Source organism: Oncorhynchus mykiss, chromosome 18 (genome assembly GCF_057628025.1).
Source record: "Oncorhynchus mykiss isolate SJ-2025 chromosome 18, ASM5762802v1, whole genome shotgun sequence".
Classification (NCBI taxonomy): Eukaryota; Metazoa; Chordata; class Actinopteri; order Salmoniformes; family Salmonidae; genus Oncorhynchus; species Oncorhynchus mykiss.
The window spans coordinates 62157444-62178951 of NC_143039.1; the positions used below are offsets into that span (position 1 = coordinate 62157444).

At 43.9% G+C, this 21508-nt stretch overlaps 1 protein-coding gene across 1 annotated transcript in view; it reads left to right on the forward strand.

Moving 5' to 3' along the window:
- The window catches only part of LOC110496545 (zinc finger protein 704), a 111695-nt gene that overhangs the window by 89389 nt on the left and 798 nt on the right, over nucleotides 1-21508 (forward strand). Inside the window, exons 3-8 of the mRNA XM_036953282.2 lie at nucleotides 7785-7888; nucleotides 9134-9384; nucleotides 15621-15721; nucleotides 20264-20555; nucleotides 20806-21003; nucleotides 21213-21310. Coding sequence (XP_036809177.1) covers nucleotides 7785-7888; nucleotides 9134-9384; nucleotides 15621-15721; nucleotides 20264-20555; nucleotides 20806-21003; nucleotides 21213-21310 — 1044 coding nt within the window. The remainder of the gene's footprint in view (nucleotides 1-7784; nucleotides 7889-9133; nucleotides 9385-15620; nucleotides 15722-20263; nucleotides 20556-20805; nucleotides 21004-21212; nucleotides 21311-21508) is intronic.

Below are 21508 nucleotides of genomic sequence, written 5' to 3' on the forward strand. Positions count from 1 at the left end.
GGCAGTGAATACAGCCTCAAGTCTTCTTGGGTATGAAGCTACAAGCTTGGCACACTTGTATTTGGGGAGTTTCTCCAATTCTTCTCTGCAGATCCTCTCAAGCTCTGTCAGGTTGGATTGGGAGCGTTGCTGCACAGCTATTTTCAGGTCTCTCCAGAGATGTTCGGGTTCAAGTCCTGGCTCTGGCTGAGCCACTCAAGTACATTCAGAGATTGTCCCGAAGCCACTCTTGCGTTGTCTTGGCTGTGTGCTTAGGGTCGTTGTCCTGTTGGAAGGTGAACCTTTGTCCCAGTCTGAGGTCCTGGGCATTCTGCAGCTCCCAGTCTCTCTGCTGCTGAAAAACATTCTCCCAGCATGATACTATCATCAGAATCTTGTTTCTCATGGTCTGAGAGTCCTTTAGGTGCCTTTTGGCAAACTCCAAGCGGGCTGTTATGTGCCTTTTCACTGAAGAGTGGCCTTCGTCTGGCCACTCTACCATAAATTTAGGGCCCTATGAAATCCATTTTATTTTTTTTCAAATTCAGTTGTATTTTTTCCTCATTCAGTTTTTTTTTCTTAATTCTGAATTCAAATTTCATCATCAGAAAGCGTGTCTAATAATGTGAAATGAATAAAACGTCAACAATTTAATACGATAAGAGTATACAAGGAGAGTACATTTGTAATAATGCAACACAATATTGCACTATTTTTTATCAAGGCAAGTGCTTCAATACGGAGTTCTACTAAGTGTTTCATTATTAAAAAGTAATGCAAGAATAAAGGGAACAATGCAACAAGCAATAGGCAACCTAGAGTTATACTTATGTAAAAAAAAAAAATAAAAAATAAAAATGTTGCATTCAATGTTTTTTGTAAAATAAAGTGCTTCACATAAGTGTTTCATTATAAATGGAGAAAAAAAGATTAATGCAAGAATCTAGGCAGCAATAGGCAAAACTTATGGAACTACCTTATGAGCTCCTATGTTTGTCCATTGTAAGTTTCTCTATTGAAGTACATGATTGTCAGCCTCTTTGTGTTGAACTCGGTGAGTGTCTCTCGCTTGTCTGTGAACAGAGTCTTATTTTTGCTGAAACTCCTCTCACAGTCGACTGAGCTGACTGGGAAGTAGATGTAGGGCACTGCCACTTCTGCAACTCTTGGGAATCTCACACTCAGGCCCCTCCAGTAATCAGCAAGCTCCAAAGCAGGTGAGGGCTCCCTGGACACACAGTGCTGATAGGCAATCCATTCTTCACTCAGCTCTGTTGATGGGCTTGCCATGGGTTTCAGTTGTGTGTATGCTTCAATCTGCTTTCCCATGCTGGAGTCTGCCTCGGATCGAACTCCCTAGCCAGCCTGTAGATCTCTCTGGCTGGATGTGTGTCCCAGTGCTTTGAGAACTTTGTGAAGGCCAAGTGAAATGCATCATGAAGATGGTCAGGCACCTCCCTCCTCTCTCCAATCCCCATCCTTCTCAATAGCTCATCTGTATTGGCACCATGCCCGCATGTTTTTGCCATTCCATTCACTAGGTAAGAGCCCAGATCCTACATGACATTGACAGAGCTGTCATCCATTTGGAGCAGCCCTCTGAGATGAAGGTCATCTTAACAGTGAGGGCCTGCACCTTCTCCTCTGTTTCCAGCTGGATGAGGAGGTATGTGACTGCCTGGGATAATTACTTTTCTGCCAACAAAAACTCTCTGTACAGATGAACATACTCTGCATGGCACTGCCTCAAACCAGCTATTCCATCTGGAGCTCACTGCTTCAGGAGGAGCCTTGTCCTGCACAAACTCCTTCACAATGAGGAAGCTCACCCATCTTCTCTTTCTGGCAGGCTTCTTGAAGAAGACAGATCTCATCCATGTCACAAGTGATGCAACTTCAGAGAAGTATTTGTAGTGCTGTCAGGTCTCACACACCAGATTGACATGGCAGAGACCGATTACATGGACACTGTTGGGCATCACTCCTTTCAGAACCTCCTTGTATGCCTTCAGGCAGTAGGAGGCATTGTCTGTGACCACTGCCCAGGCATCGTTCAGGTTCAGATCGTTGCTGTGGAGGGAGGCTAGTATAGCTTGGGAAAACGTTGAGGAGTTGCATTTGTCCATGAAAATGACATCCACCAGGAAGTACTGGTTTTCAACACCTGCAATGAAAGATAAGGACAAACTTTTAATTATGTTTTAACCAAAATAAGTGTTATTTAAATTTCAAGTGTAAACACAATATAGATACAGCGATAGTTACCTAATTGGAGAGGCAGACAGCTGCTAACATTATGCATCGCTATATTTCACCACGATAGCTCGTCGTTTGGAATATCACAATTTGCATGCGGACAATTCAACTTGCAGAATGTGTTAATAGGCTGTTAACTCACCAATGACCATGTTTAGAACGCTGAAATCCCTTGCATCTGTTGTCTTGTCAACAACCACCGCAAACTTCTTCCCACGGATCTTCTGTAGAAGGGCAGTCATATGTTGGTCAAACACACGGGGCAGGTGAGTTTGACGGAGACTGCTCTCATTTTCGGGCAACGCTCCTCCCTGTTGGCAATGCTTCACTAGAAACGGCCTTGGCTTTCTTAGCTTTTCAAAGGGGATATCAGACTCGGCATACACAGCCACAAAATCCTGAATAAATTCTCGTCTTGAATCTGCTGATGCACTTGCACTAGTAATGGTCGTTTGAAGAGGTATGCTCTGGCTAACACAGTGCTTTTCCTTGTTCTTCACATGCGCTTTAGACTTTAAGTGGTCATCACACACTTATTTTTACGGGTCCAATCAATAGTATGTTGACATAACTTTCAAAACAGCTTATCGCCTGACTCGATGGTTCGTTAGGTATTGCTCTGCTCTGAATTTAGTGGTTAGGGTCAACTTTTTTTGTTTTTTTGACGACTTGGGCGTCTCAGACGGCCTCTTCGACGACTTGGCTGGAGCAGACGGCCTCTTCGAATGTGATTCTCAATGTGACAGCCAAGTTGTGAGGTGACGTAAGAGTCCCACGCACGACTGACCCCCCGGAAAATGGAATTAATTCTCTAGGCCTACTCGTCTGTAATTTTACAATTATGAAATAATTTAGGTTACAACAATAATTTTTAAAAATTCAGCCAAATTATGGAAAATTCTGCAATATTCCACGTTTTCCAGTTGATTCCATTTTTATTACCAAATTCTGCGATCCCGTCTGCGTTTTCCGCATCGCGGATATCATAGGGCCCTATAAATTGGTGGAGTGCTGCAGAGATGGTTGTCTTTCTGGAAGGTTCTCCCATCTCCACAGAGGAACGAACTCTGGGAGCTCTGTCAGAGTGACAATTGGGTTCTTGGTCATCTCCCTGACCAAGGCCCTTCTCCCCCAATTGCTCAGTTTGGCGACCAGCTCTAGGAAGAGTCTTGGTGGTTCCAAACTTCTTCTATTTAAGAATGATGGAGGCCAGTGTGTTCTTGGACATTTTTTGGTACCTTTCCCCAAATCTGTGCTTCAACACAATCCTTTCTCTGAGCTCTATGTACAATTCCTTCGACGTCATTGCTTGGTTTTTGCTCTGACATACACTGGCAACTGTGGGACCTTTTATATAGACAGGTGTGTGCCTTTCCAAATCATGTCTAATCAATTGAATTTACCACAGGTGGACTCAAATCAATTTGTAGGAACATCTCAAGGATGATCAATGGAAACAGGATGCACCTGAGCTGAATTTCCAGTCTCATAGCAAAGGGTCTGAATACTGTAAATAAGGTATTTCTGTTTTATTACATTTGCAAACATTTCTAAAAACCTGTTTTCGCCTTGTCGTAATGGGGTATTGTGTGCAGATTGAGATTTTTTATTTTATTTTAAAATACATTTTAGATAAGGCTGTAACAGTGCCCTTAAAGCATCAGACTATAAGCACACAGACCCATGCACAAGCACGCATGTACACACGCACACTCAGACAGTGACACGCAAAAACACACCTGCTAAACACACTAACTCAAATGAAAGGAGGAAAGATCTGATGTGGAAGTCACACAGAAAATGTAATGAAAAAACAATGCTCTCGCTCTTATTATCCACAACCCCTGTGAGATGAAGGCATGGCCTTTGTCTGGAATGCATCTCTTCCGTGTGTGGTGGGAGGTTAGTCTTAATGTCCTTCATGTCCTTGCCCCATGTCATTCATAGATCTGTGTCTGTATGTGTGCGTGTGTGGACAGACGATAGAAGTATCATCCGAGTAGATAAGAGGGGGAGAGAGATTGGAAGGTGTTTAGCTTTTCGCAGGAGGTGTCTGATTTATGGTCAATTATTCAAGAGGAAATGAGCGTCATAGGCCAGCGACTGTAATTAAAGATGAGCTGCCCCGCTCTACGCCCACATCAAAGAGACTGCGGAGCCCCCTCTAACCCTCCGCTGGAGCCCCAAATAACCCTCCTCTGGAGCCCCTTGCTCTCCTCTCCCTGTTTTACACCCAGCTCAAAACAGAGTTGAGTGGTAGGAGAGAGAGCAAAACAGAGTTCATTCTCAGAGGTGAGGGGGAGGTTGTGTGTAGCAATAGGAAGGAGGGCTCTCACTAGGCAGAGTTTGGGGGGAATTCCCGGCAGATAGTTAAATTGGCTTCATTATTTTTGAGTAATGGTTTTCGATGACACGGAGAATAAAGTTTCCAGATATGAATGACTGTGTGTGTGTGTGTGTGTGTGTGTGTGTGTGTGTGTGTGTGTGTGTGTGTGTGACACATTATACCTGGAATGTCTGTACTTATGTTCCATGTCAAACTCCCCACGTCACGTCTTATCTAAAGAGAGAACGGCAGTTTGTTCTGGATCAAAACCTCTCGTTTAATTGTCATTGGTTAGTTAAGTTAGCTGAACTACAACAACAGTAAGTGGTCTGTGTTTAGAAGATAACTTGTCATTAGTTATACAAGCAAATGTTCATGAGTTCACAGAACTATTAGAGTACGCGTCGGGATTCAACGCTCAAATGGTCTTAGCCAAACTCATTTTAGACATGCAGGAAGAGACTCGTGTTAATGTAAGACATGTTGTTTTCTGATGCGGTACATCTGAGGAGATGGCTAGTGTGTCCACTGTACAGTACGGAGCTGGTTATGTCCCATCAAACCTCGTCTTTTATTTCTGTCTGTTCCTGTGCTTCTCGAAAGTCTTTTATCACCTGCTAATAACGTGTTGCTATAGAATGAAAGAGCCTGAAACAATTGAATTAAACAGGACAATCGCCAAGGAAACATGTTGCGCTAAATCGTCTGTAACACAATGGATTATTATTCTTTCACCCAAGGTGAAACACATGGTGGTGTTCCAGAAACACCTGGTGGTGTTCCAGAAACACCTGGTGGTGTTCCAGAAACACCTGGTGGTGTTATAGAAACACCTGGTGGTGTTCCAGAAACACATGGTGGTGTTCCAGAAACACATGGTGGTGTTCCAGAAACACCTGGTGGTGTTATAGAAACACCTGGTGGTGTTCCAGAAACACCTGGTGGTGTTATAGAAACACCTGGTGGTGTTCCAGAAACACCTGGTGGTGTTATAGAAACACCTGGTGGTGTTATAGAAACACCTGGTGGTGTTATAGAAACACCTGGTGGTGTTATAGAAACACCTGGTGGTGTTATAGAAACACCTGGTGGTGTTATAGAAACACCTGGTGGTGTTATAGAAACACCTGGTGGTGTTATAGAAACACCTGGTGGTGTTCCAGAAACACATGGTGGTGTTCCAGAAACACCTGGGGGTGTTCCAGAAACACCTGGGGGTGTTCCAGAAACACCTGGGGGTGTTCCAGAAACACCTGGTGGTGTTCCAGAAACTGGAAACATCCCGGGCTGGGACAGGGAACAGGGCAAGGAGGGTGCTGGCTGTCGAGTGGTTCCTCAATGGAACCATTAAAGACAAAGGCACAGATGTCTGGTGAGTGGGAAGGAGGGTAGGTATTGGTTTCTCTCTCTCTCTCCTTTTCACTCAGATTGCCTTTCTCCCACCACCCCGCCAACCCTACTAAGCCATGTGTCTTCTAGAGTTTGGACAGTCAGTCAACCACAAGAAAGTTGTTAGCACATCTGTCTGTCTGGTGGAACAGTGTAAGTTCAACAGATGTCATCAGACTGTAGACAGACTGCCTCTCTCTGGCTGATGGCCATCTCTCCCATTTGCCCCCTGCCCCCCAACCAAACCCCAATGAGGGGGGTAGACCTAACCCTGTCTCTGCTAATGAGGGGCAGTGGGCTGGAGTACAGGCTGTTATAAACCCTGTGATACCCCCCCCCCCCCGCCCCGCCAGTTTAGCAGGGCAGGCAGACTGCTTGGTTCACAACTCTACTCTGATTTAAAGGGATACTGTGAGTTTCTGGCAATTAAGATGTTTTTCTACTTACCCAGAGTCAAATGAGAATGCTTACTACTTTTCTACTTGCTACAGGTACCTGTAGACTTCTGCTTTGCGCTAACACTAGTTAGCATTGGCTCGCAAAAATACCTCTAACTTAGGTAAATACAAAAATGACTTGATTGCCAGAATCTTACAGTATCCCTTTAAAGGAACTTGGTTAGGTACAAATAAGAGAGAGGATGAAGTTCTAGTGTTCTTCAGTGTAAAAAGTACCCAATAGTCATACTTGAGTAAAAGTAAAAGTCTAAAAGTATTTGGTTTTAAATATCCTTAAGTATTAAAAGCAAATGTCATTGCTAAAATATACTTAAGTTTCGAAAGTAAAAGTATAAATCATTTCAAATTCCTTCTATTAAAGCAGACGGCACCATTTTCTTGTTTTTTAAAATTGACGGATAGCCAGGGGCACACGACAACACTCAGGCATCATTTAGAAAATATGCATTTGTGTTTAGAGAGTCTGCCAGACCATAGGCAGTAGGGATGACCGCGTGTTTTCTTAATAAGTGCGTGAATTTCACAATTTTCACAATCCTGTCATCTCCCCATCGCTTGTAATTATCTCCCCATATCATAACCACTAGACTACTCTGTGTGTGTGTGCACATACATTACATATTTACTATATTTAGATTTCACCAACATATTTACTGTGTTGGTGAAATCTACAATATTTCATCCATTTAAAGAAATGAGGGACTGCAATCATGAGCTGTCCAAAGGGGCGGTCTGGTGGCATTATCTACGTACACACACACACACACACACACACACACACACACACACACACACACCAAGGTGACCAGAAACGGGGGGGGGGGGGGGTTCTGGGTAAAGTTAATCAGTGATTTATATGTAATCCATGAATGACATCATATTAATTTCATCAGAACAATGATTTAGGTAATTCTTCTCTATCAACCTCCCGGCTCTCTATAATAGTAATTTGTGTGTGTGCGTGCGTGCGTGTGTGTTGGGAGTACAGCGGGGTGGATTAAGAGATGAATACATTGCGTTGGTGAATTCACGCCAATTAAGAGACGCATGGCGATGTTTACATTCAGCATGTCTGTTATTTGTCAGAGACACGGCGCCGGTCACATCAACGTAGAACAAAGAGGCTGCCGGATCGTATTAATGAGCTAACCAATATATCACGGTCTCACAGGGGGAGTTGACAAATGGTTTTGAGGCATGCCCATTGAATCTGAAATTGCACTATATTGCTGTGCCATATTACCAATGTAGGCTTCATGCTTTGGGTCAGAGCTGTATATGATGTCATTTTGGATACATCCACATTATCTGTTTGTTATCGTTGTTGTTGTGTTTTCATGCACAGTAATATTCTCTGTTTGTTGTTGTTTTAACAGGAAGTCAGAGGAGGAAGTGGACATGGACAAGGTGACAGCAGCCATGGTTCTGACCAGCCTGTCCAGCAGTCCACTGGTCAGGAGCCCCCCAGTCAAAGTCAGCGGTGAGTCGACCAAACCTGGTTTTATATCATTTATTATTGTATCCTCTTTTTATACTGGTGATCCCATTAAGGCGGCAGGTAGCCTAGTGGTTTGAGCGTTGGGCCAGTAACCGAAAGGTTGCTAGATCGAATCCCCGAGCTGACAAGGTAAAAATCGGTCGTTCTGCCCGTGAACAAGGCAGTTAACCCACTGTTCCTAGGCCGTCATTGTAAATAAGAATTTGCTCTTAACTGACTTGCCTAGTTTAAATCAAGGTACAATAAATTAAGATTTTCTTTAACCACTGAGTTTTGTCCCAAGACGGCAACAATCAAACATTTGATCAATCAAACATTTGCGTAGGTGATCATGATAGCTAGCGTCTGTACGTGTCGTTTTGCGTGCTCTGAACGAACTGACAAAGGAAGTTGTTTTTGGGTGAACCATTTACTGTTTCATATACATATCCCCTTGCTGAGGTCACGTCATGATGAGGACATGGTGAGACTAGTGCAGCTGTAGAGATGCATACTGTATGTATAGTGCAGCTCTCCCACCAGGTAAAGATGAATGCTGTCTTTGATCTCTCTGCTCCGTCTCCACCTTCAGATTGAATTAGAAGTGCTGAGTGGTTTGTCACGGTGATATCTCTCTTCATCTGCTGTAATGTATATTATATCAATCGCAAGACTTCTCAACTAAGTCCCTGGAGTGAAGCAACTTTAAATGAGGTCTTGTTTGTTGTGCCACTCAAAATTGCACTCTTTCGACGCTGGCCTCCACACAATCCATCCCACCAGCTTCTGCTCCATGGGAGACGGGGCTTTTAGCAACTCTGGAACTCCCTCCCTCTCCATGTCAGAACCTCACAATCCATACACACTTCCAATAACACATTCACACCGGATGATCTGTTGTCTTAGCTTTCACCCCCCGTCGAGTTCACCTCCCTAATAAGTCTGTTATCATGTTTAGTGTGTACTCTGGTTAGCCTTCCATAATGTTTAGTGGAATTTTAGTCTTGTTTGTTTTAAAGTATGACTTGAAACGTGCTTAAAATAAAGTATTATTTAAACTACTGCATACGTTGAAAGTCGATGCAGCTGGAAATCACCGTTAGATGCATGTGTTTCTGAATCATATGATGTCATCTCAGTGACAAATGTTGCTTAGAGGACTCCTAAATAGTTGAGTACTAAGTTTGAGTACTTTTCTGACTCTCTCTCTCTCTCTCTCTCTCTCTCTCTCTATCCCCCCCCCCCCAGAGGGTCTGAATGGCTCGTGGAAGGAGAGTGGTGGGGGCTTCACACCCTCCAGTTACAGCAGTAGTGGCTATTGGAGCTGGAGTGGCCCTAGTGACCAGTCCAACCCGTCCACCCCCTCCCCACCGCTATCTGCAGACAGCTTCAAGCCATTCCGCATGTCCAGCGTCAACGGCCCGCCCCCCGACGACGCCATCGACGAACAGGATGGCAGCAGCCTGCTCTTCGACGAGCCAATCCCACGGAAGCGCAAGGTGGATAGACCGATTTCATTTCACCATCTAAAAATACAATTCTAGCCACACAAGTGGATACACTCGATACCCCTTAGGATAACCCATAGGACAACCCATAGGATAACCCATAGGATAACCCATAGGATAACCCGAAAACAGTTAACATAATGCTATTTTGGTCCTCTGAGGACCACACAGAACCAACACTTGAATAGATCAATGTTTCAAACACTTCTGACTGTTGTACATTTTGAATTGGTAGTAGGTTGATTTAAGAAGGGGTTGTACTGCAGTATCAGTGATCTTGACAAGACAGAGGATGTTCCAAAAGACGGGAGTTCCTGCTAGCTACTGTAATACTTCCTTCTTGAACTCTGTGACATTGGGAGATGACAAGCTGACTGAGGTAGAATTTGGGACACGGGGTAAAAGTGACAGACTGATCCTTAGACACGTGGTGACGCCTGATGACGTCTCTGAGCCACCACATAGCACAAACACCACTAGAGGAGACCATGAACACTAATTGGGCGGACCCAGCAGCATGTTATGGCCACTTGGAGTAGCCGTTGATGGCCACCATTTTGTCACTCCTCATTTACATTAATTAATGACTGAATATTCCCTCCTTTATTTCTCTCCCTCTTTCTTTGTCTCTCGTTCTTATCAGGGGAGCAGAATTATTGGATGCTGAAGCTCTGTTGTCTAGCTGTCCATTCCCAGACTATACTGACGCACACACACACACACACACACACACACACACACACACACACACACACACACACACACACACACACACCTCCCGCCCTGCGACTCCAGGCATTTATCCTGCTTAATTACTTTACAGCCACACATGGGCCCATCTAACATTGAAATTAATGATTTTAATATCTTCACTGGCAAACATGAAGATTGTCCCTCCTTCTTTAGAATCAGTATCCAATTAAGAGATGAGCGGTGCCGTGCGTCTCATCAGATCAATAGGATAGCTCTGGTGAGAGACGCACAGCACCCCTCATCTCTTAATTGGATACTGATTCTAAAGAATGAGAGGATGGAGAGGGAGAGAGAGATGGGGGGGTTGGTGGAAAGAAAGTTAGAGGGGGTGTGCTGAGAGATGGAGACAGACACAAAGAGAATGAGAAAGGGGTAGATGGAGACAGGAGGAGTCTAAATCAGAGTATAGTTTGATTTGAGGACAGCCATGCAACAGTGCAATAAAATATATTCAGATTTGATTTTAAAGGAGTATTCCGTAAAAGAGTCCGCTGATATCTTTTAATTTAAGACTAGTCTATTCTATTACATTATTGGCTATATGTTGTCATTAACAATGAACTGTTCTCAGATTGAAGAAAACCATCCACCACAGGAACTCTCCCTCTCCTGGAGGGGCATAGGACCTCTCCTGGAGAGGCACAGGACCTCTCCTGGAGGGGCACAGGACATGTCTGTCTGGTGTCTCCCTGTGTTATGTTCCTCTTTCAACTTCTGACTCCAGTTCTCCATATTGGCTTCAGACACAAGTCTAGTTTTCATTGTTCCCCATATTTTCAGAAAACTTCCCCCAGGTTACATGTGAAATAATCACCCATGACAACTGGAGCCAAGTGTTGCTCTTCTTGTCCTCCTCTGAGTCAAACACAATGCTGCTCGTTCACCAGCTCTCTTTTAATTAACTGTGTGCTGCTGGAATGTGGAACTGCACAGGGGTTTTGTTACTGAAGGACCAACACACACACACACACACACACACACAAGCAGGAGATGATGACGAGTGTATTATTTGGCATCAGGAAGAAAAAAATGTAAAACATCTTCTGTTGTAAATTAAATGAATGTCCTGAACAATGGCCAAATAGACGGCCACCTGACACCCATCATAAAGATCTATGACGAGGGATCAGAGCATTAAGACACATCTATCCTCATCAGGCGCAACGGCTTTCAACTGGAGGCATACACCCGCGTGCACACACACGCAGACCTCCTCCTTCGCTCTCCTCTCACCACCCCGCAAGTTACACCAGCCTCCTCAGACTGAATGGGTGGGTTGGTGGGAGTCCCTGGCCACATGTTAGTTTGACTAATGGAGGATGGGATGAATGGCAGAGCTCTTACCTCTCTGTACCTCTTACAGAGAGGTAAGAGCTCTGCCATTCTGCGCGCGGGTGTATGCCTCCTCCACAAAACCCACACACATACAGCGACAACACAAACACAACATGCTCGCACACACTTTTAAATCATTTGCTGCTGCTACTCTGTTCTTTATTTGACTTGTATTATCTATCCTGAAGCCTAGTCACTTTACCCTGCCTTCATGTACATATCTATCTGAAATACCTCGCATCCCTGCAAGTATTTAGTCAGCCACCAATTGTGCAAGGTCTCCCACTTAAAAAGATGAGAGGCCTGTAATTTTCATCATAGGTACACTTCAACTATGACAGACAAAATGAGGAAAAAAATCCATAAAATCACATTGTAGGATTTTTAATTAATTTATTTGCAAATGATGGTGGAAAATAAGTATTTGGTCAATAACAAAAGTTTATCTCAATACTTTGTTATATACCCTTTGTTGGCAATGACAGAGGTCAAACGTTTTCTGTAAGTCTTCACAAGGTTTTCACACACTGTTGCTGGTATTTTGGCCCATTCCTCCATGCAGATCTCCTCTAGAGCAGGGATGTTTTGGGGCTGTTGCTGGGTAACACGGACTTTCAACTCCCTCCAAAGATTTTCTATGGGGTTGAGATCTGGAGACTGGCTAGGCCACTCCAGGACCTTGAAATGCTTCTTACGAAGCCACTCCTTCGTTGCCCGGGCGGTGTGTTTGGGATAATTGTCATGCTGAAAGACCCAGCCACGTTTCATCTTCAATGCCCTTGCTGATGGAAGGAAGTTTTCACTCAAAATCTCACGATACATGGCCCCATTCATTCTTTCCTTTACACGGATCAGTCGTCCTGGTCCCTTTGCAGAAAAACAGCCCCAAAGCATGATGTTTCCACCCCCATTCTTCACAGTAGGTATGGTGTTCTTTGGATGCAATTCAGCATTCTTTGTCCTTCAAACACGACGAGTTGAGTTTTTAACAAAAAGTTATATTTTGGTTTCATCTGACCATATGACATTCTCCCAATCTTCTTCTGGATCATCCAAATGCTCTCTAGCAAACTTCAGAGGGGCCTGGACATGTACTGGCTTAAGCAGGGGGACACGTCTGGCACTGCAGGATTTGAGTCCCTGGCGGCGTAGTGTGTTACTGATGGTAGGCTTTGTTACTTTGGTCCCAGCTCTCTGCAGGTCATTCACTAGGTCCCCCCATGTGGTTCTGGGATTTTTGCTCACTGTTCTTGTGATCATTTTGACCCCACGGGGTGAGATCTTGCGTGGAGCCCCAGATTGAGGGAGATTATCAGTGGTCTTGTATGTCTTCCATTTCCTAATAATTGCTCCCACAGTTGATTTCTTCAAACCAAGCTGCTTACCTATTGCAGATTCAGTCTTCCCAGCCTGGTGCAGGTCTACAATTTTGCAAGTTCAAACAAGTTCAAACAGGTGCCATTAATACAGGTAAAAAGTGGAGGACAGAGGAGCCTCTTAAAGAAGAAGTTACATGTCTGTGAGAGCCAGAAATCTTGCTTGTTTGTAGGTGACCAAATACTTATTTTCCACCATATTTTGCAATAAAATTCATTAAAAATAATTTTGTCTGTCATAGTTGAAGTGTGCCTATGATGAACATTACAGGCCTCTATCATCTTTTTAAGTGGGAGAACTTGCACAATTGGTGGCTGACTAAATACTTTTTTGCCCCACTCTAGATCCACATTGATCTGGTACTGGTACTCTCTGTATATAGCTCCACATTGATCTGGTACTGGTACTCCCTGTATATAGAGCCACATTGATCTGGTACTGGTACTCTCTGTATACAGCTCCACATTGATCTGGTACTGGTACTCCCTGTATATAGATCCACATTGATCTGGTACTGGTGCTCCCTGTATATAGCTCCACATTGATCTGGTACTGGTGCTCCCTGTATATAGCTCCACATTGATCTGGTACTGGTGCTCCCTGTATATAGCTCCACATTGATCTGGTACTGGTACTCCCTGTATATAGCTCCACATTGATCTGGTACTGGTACTCCCTGTATATAGGCCCACATTGATCTGGTACTGGTACTCCCTGTATATAGCTCCACATTGATCTGTTACTGGTACCCCCTGTATATAGCTCCACATTGATCTGGTACTGGTAATCCCTGTATATAGCTCCACATTGATCTACTACTCCCTGTATATAGCTCCACATTGATCTAGTACTCCCTGTATATAGCTCCACATTGATCTAGTACCCCCTGTATATAGCTCCACATTGATCTAGTACTCCCTGTATATAGTTCCACGTTGATCTAGTACTCCCTGTATATAGCTCCACATTGATCTAGTACTCCCTGTATATAGCTCCACATTGATCTAGTACTCCCTGTATATAGCTCCACATTGATCTAGTACTCCCTGTATATAGCTCCACATTGATCTAGTACTCCCTGTATATAGCTCCACATTGATCTAGTACTCCCTGTATATAGCTCCACATTGATCTAGTACTCCCTGTATATAGCTCCACATTGATCTAGTACTCCCTGTATATAGCTCCACATTGATCTAGTACTCCCTGTATATAGCTCCACATTGATCTGGTACCCCCTGTTTACAGCTCCACATTGATCTAGTACTCCCTGTATATAGCTCCACATTGATCTAATACTCCCTGTATATAGCTCCACATTGATCTAGTACTCCCTGTATATAGCTCCACATTGATCTAGTACTCCCTGTATATAGCTCCACATTGATCTAGTACTCCCTGTATATAGCTCCACATTGTTCTAGTACTCCCTGTATATAGCTCCACATTGATCTAGTACTCCCTGTATATAGCTCCACATTGATCTGGTACTCCCTGTATATAGCTCCACATTGATCTGGTACCCCCTGTTTACAGCTCCACATTGATCTAGTACTCCCTGTATATAGCTCCACATTGATCTAGTACTCCCTGTATATAGCTCCACATTGATCTAGTACTCCCTGTTTACAGCTCCACATTGATCTGGTACTCCCTGTATATAGCTCCACATTGATCTGGTACCCCCTGTTTACAGCTCCACATTGATCTAGTACTCCCTGTATATAGCTCCACATTGATCTAGTACTCCCTGTATATAGCTCCACATTGATCTAGTACTCCCTGTATATAGCTCCACATTGATCTAGTACTCCCTGTATATAGCTCCACATTGATCTAGTACTCCCTGTATATAGCTCCACATTGTTCTAGTACTCCCTGTATATAGCTCCACATTGATCTAGTACTCCCTGTATATAGCTCCACATTGATCTGGTACTCCCTGTATATAGCTCCACATTGATCTGGTACCCCCTGTTTACAGCTCCACATTGATCTAGTACTCCCTGTATATAGCTCCACATTGATCTAGTACTCCCTGTATATAGCTCCACATTGATCTAGTACTCCCTGTTTACAGCTCCACATTGATCTGGTACTCCCTGTATATAGCTCCACATTGATCTGGTACTCCCTGTATATAGCTCCACATTGATCTAGTACTCCCTGTATATAGCTCCACATTGATCTAGTACTCCCTGTATATAGCTCCACATTGATCTAGTACCCCCTGTATATAGCTCCACATTGATCTAGTACTCCCTGTATATAGTTCCACGTTGATCCAGTACTCCCTGTATATAGTTCCACGTTGATCCAGTACTCCCTGTATATAGCTCCACATTGATCTAGTACTCCCTGTATATAGCTCCACATTGATCTAGTACTCCCTGTATATAGCTCCACATTGATCCAGTACTCCCTGTATATAGCTCCACATTGATCTAGTACTCCCTGTATATAGCTCCACATTGATCTAGTACTCCCTGTATATAGCTCCACATTGATCTAGTACTCCCTGTATATAGCTCCACATTGATCTAGTACTCCCTGTATATAGCTCCACATTGATCTAGTACCCCCTGTTTACACCTCCATTCTTGTGTATTTGATTCCTCTTGTGTTACTATTTCACGGTAAAGTCTACGCCAGTTGTATTCGGCGCTTATGACAAATAAAATGTGATTTTGAGTGCGTGAGAAAAGAGTGAAGTGTCTGATGTTGAATGTCGTTCTGTCTTTCCTCCTGTGTGTAATGTACAGAACTCCATGAAGGTGATGTTTAAGTGTCTGTGGAAAAACTGTGGGAAGGTTCTGAGCACGGCTGCTGGGATACAGAGACACATCCGGACCGTTCACCTGGGGTAAGACACATACTGTTATACACATAGACATCACTCACTCTCTCCCTTAAACTTTTTTTACTCCTCTTTCATCCTCACTCTGACATGTATACAGTACAGGTCAACAGTTTTAGAACACCTACTCATTCAAGGGTTTTTCTGTATTTGTACTATTTTCTATATTGTAGAATAATAGTGAAGACATCAAAACTATGAAATAACACATATGGAATCATGTAGTTACCAAAAAAGTGTTAAACAAATCAAAACATATTTTATATTTGAGAATCATCAAAGTATCCACCCTTTGCCTTGACGACAGCTTTGCACATACTTGGCATTATTTCGACCAGCTTCATAAGGAAAGCTTTTCCAACAGTCTTGAAGGAGTTCCCACATATGCTGAGCACTTGTTGGCTGCTTTTCCTTCACTCTGTGGTCCGACTCATCCCAAACCATCTCAATTATGTTTAGGTTGGGTGAATGTGGAGGCCAGATCATCCAATGCAGCACTCCATCACTCTCCTTCTTGGTCAAATAGCCCTTATCAAAGTCAAACCAAATATTATGTGCCGAATACAACAGGCGTAGGTAGACTTTACAGGGAAATGCTTACTTACAAGCCCTTAACCAAAAATGCAGGTTTAAGAAAATACCTAAAAATACTTAAAGATTAAGGAAAAAGTAAGAGATAAGAAAAACCTAATTAAGAGAAGCAGTGAATAACAAAAGCGGGGCTATATACAGGGGGAACCAGTACAGTGTCAATGTGTGGGGGCACCGGTGTCGATAAATTAGATAATTATGTACATGCAGGTGGGGTTGTTAAAGTGGCTATGCATAGATAATAACAGAGAGTTATAGCAGCGTGGGGGGGTGCAAATAGTCTGGGTGGCCATTTGATTAGCTGTTCAGGAGTCTTGTGGCTTGGTGGTAGAAGCCATTTAGAAGCCTCTTGGACCTAGACTTGGCGCTCCGGTACCGCTTGCCGTGCGGTAGCAGAGATAAGTCTATGACTAGGGTGGCTGGAGTCTTTGATGATTTTTAGGGCCTTCCTCTGACACCGCCTGGTATAGAGGTTTCTGGATGGCAGGAGGCTTGGCTGTACGCACTACCCTCTGTAGTCCCTTGAGGTCGGAGGCCGAGCAGTTGCCATACCAGGTAGTGATGCAACCCGTCAGGATGCTCTCGATGGTGCAGCTGTAAAATCTTTTGAGGATTTGGAGGTGTGGAAGTGTGTTCTGGATCATTGTCCTGTTAGAAAACAAATTACAGTCTCACAAAGTGCAAACCAGATGGGATGGCGTATCGCTGCAGAATGCTGTGGTAGCCATGCTGGTTAAGTGTGCCTTGAATTCTAAATAAATCAGACAGTCACCAGTAAAGCACCCCCACACCATCACACCTCCTTCATCATTCATGGTGGGAACCACACATGCGGAGTTCATTCGTTCACATTCTCTGCGTCTCACAAAGTTGGAACCAAAAATCTCAAATTTGGACTGATCAGACCAAATGACAGATTTCCACCGGTCTAATGTCCATTGCTCGGTTTTCTTGGCCCAAGCAAGTCTCTTCTTCTTATTGGTGTTCTTTAGTAGTGGTTTCTTTGCAGCAATTCGACCATGACGGCCTGATTCACGCTGTCTCCTCTGAACAGTTGATGTTGAGATGTGTCTGTTACTTGAACTCTGTGAAGCATTTATTTGGGCTGCAATTTCTGGGGCAGGTAACTTTAATGAATTTATCCTCTACAGCAAAGGTAATTCTGGGTCTTCCTTTCCTGTGGCGGTCCTCATGAGAGACAGTTTCATCATAGAGCTCGATAGTTTTTGCCACTGCACTTGAAGAAACTTTCAAAGTTCTTGAAATATTCCGGATTGATTAACCTTAATGCCTTAAAGTAATGATGGACTCATTTCTCTTTGCTTATTTGTGCTGTTCTTGCCATAATATGGACTTGGTTTTTGTGACCCTTACCATGTCACAACACAACTGATTGGCTCAAATGCATTAAGAAGGACATTAATTCCATAAATTAACTCTTAACCAGGCACACCTGTTAATTGAAATGCATTCCAGGTGACTACCTCATGAAGCTGGTTGAGAGAATGTTAAGAGTTTGCAAAGCTGTCATTGAGGCAAAGGGTGGCTATAATCTCAAATATAACCTGGCTGGCAGCGGTCCAGCTGAACCTTGGGCACCTCCTTTCACTGGGATTGTCGAAACACAACAGCAGATTAATCCCTGTGGTATTATCACCATGGTAACATTTTCTCCACTTGGCACAACGTGACAGGCCAGGGATAAATGAGGACAAAACAGAACAATGTTATCACACAGATGACATTTACACTCAGTCAATTAAAGCACAATAATAACCACAGTGGTACTCACAACAGAGATACCATTAAAGACCGCCACCCCACTTCCCTGACAGACCTAACAGTGTTTGAGGAGTGTTTGTTTGCCAGGCCTGTGATGGTAAGGTCTACTGTCTGTGCTACAATGGGGATGAGGGAGACATAATGACACATTTCAGAGTTTGCTCATAAAGAATGATAGAGGCCTCTGGTGGCCAAAAGGCCTGGCAACGCCATTTTAATGTAGTCAACTGGGTGGGACTTCCAACTTCATTGGCTGATCACTCCTGGTGACCCTGTTGGAGTCATGTCCAACCAGATCATCAGGAGGGATTGTGACAAAGAAAATTGTCTACTTCAAAATGGGAAGTAGACAATGAGCTTATCCATCTCAATGAGCTTGCTTTAGTTTCTCTGTCAATCACTTTATGAACATGATCAGATTCGGTAGTTCATAACCTGACCATAACCAGCAAACTGCCCCAATCATAATTGCTCTGTAATGACAAGACCAGGGCTCATCTAATCAAAGATACAGTGCCTTGCGAAAGTATTCGGCCCCCTTGAACTTTGCGACCTTTTGCCACATTTCAGGCTTCAAACATAAAGATATAAAACTGTATTTTTTTGCGAAGAATCAACAACAAGTGGGACACAATCATGAAGTGGGACGACATTTATTGGATATTTCAAACTTTTTTAACAAATCAAAAACTGAAAAATTGGGCGTGCAAAATTATTCAGCCCCCTTAAGTTAATACTTTGTAGCGCCACCTTTTGCTGCGATTACAGCTGTAAGTCACTTGGGGTATGTCTCTATCAGTTTTGCACATCGAGAGACTGAAATGTTTTCCCATTCCTCCTTGCAAAACAGCTCGAGCTCAGTGAGGTTGGATGGAGAGCATTTGTGAACAGCAGTTTTCAGTTCTTTCCACAGATTCTCGATTGGATTCAGGTCTGGACTTTGACTTGGCCATTCTAACACCTGGATATGTTGATTTTTGAACCATTCCATTGTAGATTTTGCTTTATGTTTTGGATCATTGTCTTGTTGGAAGACAAATCTCCGTCCCAGTCTCAGGTCTTTTGCAGACTCCATCAGGTTTTCTTCCAGAATGGTCCTGTATTTGGCTCCATCCATCTTCCCATCAATTTTAACCATCCTCCCTGTCCCTGCTGAAGAAAATCAGGCCCAAACCATGATGCTGCCACCACCATGTTTGACAGTGGGGATGGTGTGTTCAGCTGTGTTGCTTTTACGCCAAACATAACGTTTTGCATTGTTGCCAAAAAGTTCCATTTTGGTTTCATCTGACCAGAGCACCTTCTTCCACATGTTTGGTGTGTCTCCCAGGTGGCTTGTGGCAAACTTAAAACAACACTTTTTATGGATATCTTTAAGAAATGGCTTTCTTCTTGCCACTCTTCCATAAAGGCCAGATTTGTGCAATATACGACTGATTGTTGTCCTATGGACAGAGTCTCCCACCTCAGCTGTAGATCTCTGCAGTTCATCCAGAGTGATCATGGGCCTCTTGGCTGCATCTCTGATCAGTCTTCTCCTTGTATGAGCTGAAAGTTTAGAGGGACGGCCAGGTCTTGGTAGATTTGCAGTGGTCTGATACTCCTTCCATTTCAATATTATCGCTTGCACAGTGCTCCTTGGGATGTTTAAAGCTTGGGAAATATTTTTGTATCCAAATCCGGCTTTAAACTTCTTCACAACAGTATCTCGGACCTGCCTGGTGTGTTCCTTGTTCTTCATGATGCTCTCTGCGCTTTTAACGGACCTCTGAGACTATCACAGTGCAGGTGCATTTATACGGAGACTTGATTACTTGATTGTATTTATCATCATTAGTCATTTAGGGCAACATTGGATCATTCAGAGATCCTCACTGAACTTCTGGAGAGAGTTTGCTGCACTGAAAGTAAAGGGGCTGAATAATTTTGCACGCCCAATTTTTCAGTTTTTTGATTTGTTAAAAAAGTTTGAAATATCCAATAAATGTCGTTCCACTTCATGATTGTGTCCCACTTGTTGTTGATTCTTCACAAAAAAATACAGTTTTATATCTTTATGTTTGAAGCCTGAAATGTGGCAAAAGGTCGCAAAGTTCAAGGGGGCCGAATACTTTCGCAAGGAACTGTAAATGCTGATATTAACATCCCTAGTTTTAACCCTTTCCTCTCCCACAGGCGTAACTGTGACTCTGACTGCAGTGATGGAGAGGAGGATTTCTACTACTCGGAGATCAAACTCAACACAGACTCAGTCGCTGACAGTCTGAGCAGCCTGTCCCCCGTCTCCCCCTCCGTACTCTCCCCCATCTCTCCCCCCCATGACCACCACAGACGACCCCCTGCAGAGGGCAGCAACGGGACCAATGGGAACAAGGATAATCACAGCCACACCCACTCCAACAGTACGCCCCTCAGTCGCTCTGCCCCCAGTGCCCTCTACCTCATCCACGCAGAGCACGCTTACCAGGTGAGAAATGCACCCACAAAACTACTGGCCCACACCTTCTGATTTCCAAAGTAGCGAATTGCTTATAGTATTTGCAATTCAATTGAATTGATTGAGTGCTTGACTGACGGTTGGTTGGTTTGATTGTTTGATTGGCGTATTGGTTGATAGGTCCATTGATTGATTGATTTGTTAATTGATTGACTGTGTGGGTGCTTCACACTGGTCTTTAAAGATGTGACTGACTTGTGGCTGTCCCTCCCCTCCCCAGGCCACAGCTCCAGTCACCATCCCCTTCTCTGGCTCTGCTGCCTCAGGCTCTGCTGCCTCAGGCTCTGTTGCCTCAGGCTCTGTTGCCTCAGGCTCTGCTGCCCCAGGCTCTGCTGCCTCCACCTCCTTCACCCCCAGCAGCAGCTCGACCTTCAGTATCTCCTGGCAGTCACCTCCTGTCACCTTCACTGGCACTGCTGTGAGTAGAAGAAACACACAAACGTGCACATACAGTCTCTCTCTCACACACACACACACACACACACACACACACACACACACACACACACACAGCCTCTCAAGCATACCAGTGGTTTTCTGTTGTTTTGTGCCTGTATTCAAATGCATGTTCTCTGTCTATTTCTGTGTTCTGATGGATCTGGTCCTGTTCTGTTTTTCTCTCTCCAGGCATCTCCCACCCACAGTCGGACACAGAGCTTTGGGGAGCAGCGGTCCCAGACAATAGCAGTCCTCTCCTCCCCTCCCAGAGCCACTGGCTCACTCAGGTACCAATGACCTTTACCAGCTGAACTTTTACTGATGACCTCTGAGCTTCGGGCATCCTGAAATCACAGGAAACCCACATTGAATCCATATTTAGAGATGGCAACCATGTCTTCCATAGGAAGGAAGCAACTTACCAGAACCATGTTTTATGTTTCCCCCACTTATATAAACTATACATCAATGATCAACATTTTGGA